We start from the raw sequence: 3,927 nt of genomic DNA, 5'->3' as shown, positions 1-3,927 counted from the left end.
TCCTGATTAAATTGCGTGTAGTGTTAATTTTACCCAACTGTAAGAGTGGAATTGAAGTCATTGACAAGAATTACAGCAGTACAACATACATACAGTGTCTTATGTTGGGAAATTGCTGTTTATTACTCCAGCTAGCAATTAGCAATAGTGTCTCCTGCTACCATAGTTTGTTTGATTCCGTAGTAAAAATCGAGACAAGTATGGGGATTCCACCATCCTAAAGATGCTTGACATGGGAGTATTATCCTCCCGTCTGCACTTTGGTTGGAATTAAGTTCACCAGACATGTTTTAAGGTGCTTTCAGTCTTTCATTGGTTTCACCAACCCCAGCCAGTATAGTTGAATTACAGCTAGTGCATAGTGGTTTGTGCCTTCCTATTTCCAGATTCTTCTCAATTACTCGTATCTCATGCATACAGTGAAAGAAATAGACTCCAAACTACTATAACGTTAGCTGTGACATATTATCCGTACTTCATTTTTTTCCGAAGAAGATGATAACAAAAGAAACACATTTCAATACTTCTCTTGCAAAAACAAACATAAAGATTTGAAAAAACAATGTTTATCATAGACCGAAACAAAAAAAAATTAATCAGTCTGAATGGTTGATAGCCTGATAGGAAAGAGATACCAAACATGTGATCTAAAAATTTGGAAGCTCTGGCCTCCTAGCTACCACAATAGCCGTGGTGGTATCATTTTCAGTTATCTGCCTAATTTAACAGTTGCCCCCCACCCTCCCTACCCTAAACTTGGACTATAACAAGACTCTCTCCCCTCCCCAGCCTAGACAAGTAAACATAGCCTGTAGGACTACTCTCTACCTAGATTATTACTAGTACATGAGATTAATACAAATATAATATATTGTTGCTATAGGGTTAGAACATACAAATGCTCCAAGATAATTGCAGTAGAGATGGACCATCTTTAATATATAGTGTAGATTTCGAATTCAATTTATTAGCCACTTCTTGAGAGTTGAGATACCTGCTTTTATCAATCAGATTCAGTGGTGGCCTCTCTTCCCTGTATATTTCTCTTTCCGTATCTTAATTTATAGATCTGTTGTAACTTCTTACCTCTTCCAGGAAAAGAAACGATAAATGTACAAGTCCATATACTCCATATTTATGATGTACCTCTATGTGAAATATACTAAAAATATATCAACATTTTCTATAGGAGATCATCCTCATTAACTGCAGGCTGTACCGTATGTATTGCAAAATAATGTACATTGATATTTTTAGTGAAACTGGCAATCTCGAATGCTATTTCAAATCTGTCTGCAATAATGATCCATTATATATATTTACATATTTAGTTTCATGAAGACCGTACTTAAGCTCAATGTATATATTGCTCGTGCATCCACCAAGACTCGAACCTAACAAAGAGGATATTCCTTGATCTAAGAAATCAAAACAATTATTAAAAAAGAGACATTATATGTTTTCTTTCTTAAGAGAGAACTGTGTTTTACATATGATCACGTCAACTTTTCAATACAATAGAGAAGGATTGAAGAACATCCATTATTAACACAAAAACTAATACATTTGGAGTACGGGTGATCATAAATAAGAACTTGCACGCAGTGCATATTCGATAATAATCCAAGCTAATTAATTAATAAACTAGTATCCACTGCTAGGCATGCTGCTTGTCGTTACATTTAAATCGTGATGGTAGCTGCTAAAATTTTCATGATGTCGATAAGATGCCATTGAACTACTACTCTCTCCCATATCCTTGCTACACTTATTCTCATCATCATTAGTATCATCATTATCAATGTTAATCTCTTCTTTGGTCGCTTTTTCATTAGCATGACCGCCCATCAACTCCATTGCCATTCTATTATTCGACGACATAAACTGTGCATGAGCCTCAGCTTGAGCTTGAGCTTCACAATATGCAGACATAAGTTGTGGTGATGAACCCGAGGGCACAACGGATGGGAGTTTGGAAAGAAGTGCTTCAAGGCTACTCATTGACGGAGTAATGCAAAGTGGATGATTCATGAAATGGTGGTAAAATTCAGGTGGATGTGCTGAGTTATTGGCTTGGAGTAACTGCCATGCTTGATCTGGTGTAGTAGCTCCTCCTCCACCGTAGCTAGGGTGATCTAATTTATAAGGATAAGAAGACGAGGAAGGGTGCGGTAATAGTACTCCTGGAATGCTCTCGATATAGCTTAGCTTCTTCCTCAGTAACACAACATAGCTCAAGTCTTCAATCACCTTCACTTAATTAACTCTATGTTTATATAAAAACCAAAAACTTTATTGTTTGTTAATTAACTATCACACATACAAGAAGATACTACCACTGTTTAATAGAAGTGTTAAGAGAGGATGGAGGAGGGATAACCTTGTGAGTGGAACCTAATTGAATAACACCTTCTCTAACTGCAATCAAAGCTATGGTCTGCAAAATATATGAAAGTCATGATCAGATGTATAGTAAATGGTTGTGGATGAAAAAGACATTATAATAAAGAGTTAATACTACTGTATGTGTATTTATCTATACCTTGATACCAGACTGGAACTGAGCCTCCCAAGTCCTAGGTTGCTGTTACATAAACATCACGAACAATAATAGTTTCGAATTTAGAGATGAAAAAGTTTCTCTCATACTACATCAAGTACAACAAGAGATGTGTGTGAGATCAATTTAATAAGTTGAGGGTAGCTCACAGAATCAGCTGAATTATTCCATGCAGACAAAAAGTTAATTTCTTGTTCATTTGGGTCCTTGTAAATCCACTTGTGACTATGATCTGCAGCTACTTTTCCAATCAAACTGCATATATAGTTATAATAATTTTTCAGTAATTAAGATCACCAACCCTTAAATCATGATATTATAAAAGAATAATAAATTGATATGCATAAAATATATAATACCCTTCACCATAGTTGTAGATTTCATGGGACATCTTAAAGAAAAGGTCTGGTTGTAGACCTTGGTAAGGCCGATATTCATGGTTACCGTAAACACTTGGACAATGATCACTACCCTCCATCTCTGCTGTTGACGCATCAAAATTGCAAAAACCATCTTCCCACACCAATATCCTGATCACAATTAACTAGCTAATTAATTACTCTATACTGTGTGTAAACACATCAGTACTATCACTAGATTAAACTCATTTTCATAACATTTTTAAAATTATATACAACCATCACTGTAAGAAAATCTGCTTATTTTGACGGACAGCTTGAGACGGAAGCTATAGTAATAAGGAGAAAATCAAAATGAAGAAGCTGTAGTAAAAAATCAGTACCAGTTCCTCCTGTTTCCTCTTGACCGATCATAAGCTCCTCCTTGGCTATGATCCCATCTACATAAAACAAATTTAAAAAGAAACACAAGAAGTATTTTAATCGGTAGACTTTTCGCAAATACATAAACTAGCTACTGCATGCATTTAACTTATCCAACATATATGAAAGAAAGATAACACTCCTACTTACTTGGGAGGGGGATAGTTTCTGGGCAAGATCCTCCAAAAAACAGCATAAACCCATTGAGAGGTTTCGTGATTACAAAGGCTTCTTAAGGTGTGTTGAAGGAGATGAGTCACAGCTAATTGGCTCAGTTGTTCTTCCATTAATTAAATGAGAGAGAGAGAGAGAGAGAGAGAGAGAGAGAGAGAGAGAGAGAGAGAGAGAGCAATAAAGGAAGGGAAGTGTCTTGAATTCACTGATCACTTTTCTCAATCTTTTTTTAACTGTAGTTGTATCTTTAAGGAAGAAAAAGTCCTTGTGCCCTCTTTCTTCTATCCTTTATAAGGCCGGCCCCCAACAAGCTAATGGGAATCGCACATTAATTACATTAAATAATGGATGCTAGTTCATGGGTGTCAAATCGTATCTTCCGATATAATTAAAATTCACTTAATAATAAAA

The 3,927-nt window shown here is 35.7% G+C and overlaps 1 protein-coding gene across 1 annotated transcript; it reads right to left on the bottom strand.

The window, feature by feature from the left end:
- Nucleotides 1–1,435: 1,435 nt before the first annotated feature.
- LOC141725092 (uncharacterized) lies at nucleotides 1,436–3,710 on the bottom strand. The gene is made up of 8 exons (XM_074527477.1): nucleotides 3,692–3,710; nucleotides 3,493–3,657; nucleotides 3,303–3,359; nucleotides 2,920–3,090; nucleotides 2,710–2,815; nucleotides 2,543–2,584; nucleotides 2,381–2,437; nucleotides 1,436–2,250 (listed from the first exon to the last, which is right to left on the bottom strand). Exons 2-8 carry the CDS (start codon nucleotides 3,627–3,629, stop codon nucleotides 1,645–1,647), a joined length of 1,176 nt encoding a protein of 391 aa, XP_074383578.1. The 5' UTR covers nucleotides 3,630–3,657; nucleotides 3,692–3,710; the 3' UTR covers nucleotides 1,436–1,644.
- Between the last annotated feature and the right edge of the window lie 217 nt (nucleotides 3,711–3,927).

The sequence above is a fragment of the Apium graveolens genome, chromosome 5 (assembly GCF_009905375.1).
Source record: "Apium graveolens cultivar Ventura chromosome 5, ASM990537v1, whole genome shotgun sequence".
Lineage (NCBI taxonomy): Eukaryota > Viridiplantae > Streptophyta > Magnoliopsida > Apiales > Apiaceae > Apium > Apium graveolens.
This window is presented reverse-complemented; position numbering and strand designations above follow the sequence as displayed.

Excerpts from the sequence above, each read along its gene's own strand:
- LOC141725092 (XM_074527477.1), bottom strand. The coding sequence starts at position 3,629 with ATGGAAGAACAACTGAGCCAATTAGCTGTGACTCATCTCCTTCAACAC. Across the intron at positions 3,360-3,492 it reads AGAAACTATCCCCCTCCCAA|ATGGGATCATAGCCAAGGAG; the intron begins GTAAGTAGGAGT and ends TGTTTTATGTAG. Across the intron at positions 2,585-2,709 it reads GGAATAATTCAGCTGATTCT|CAACCTAGGACTTGGGAGGC; the intron begins GTGAGCTACCCT and ends TTTATGTAACAG.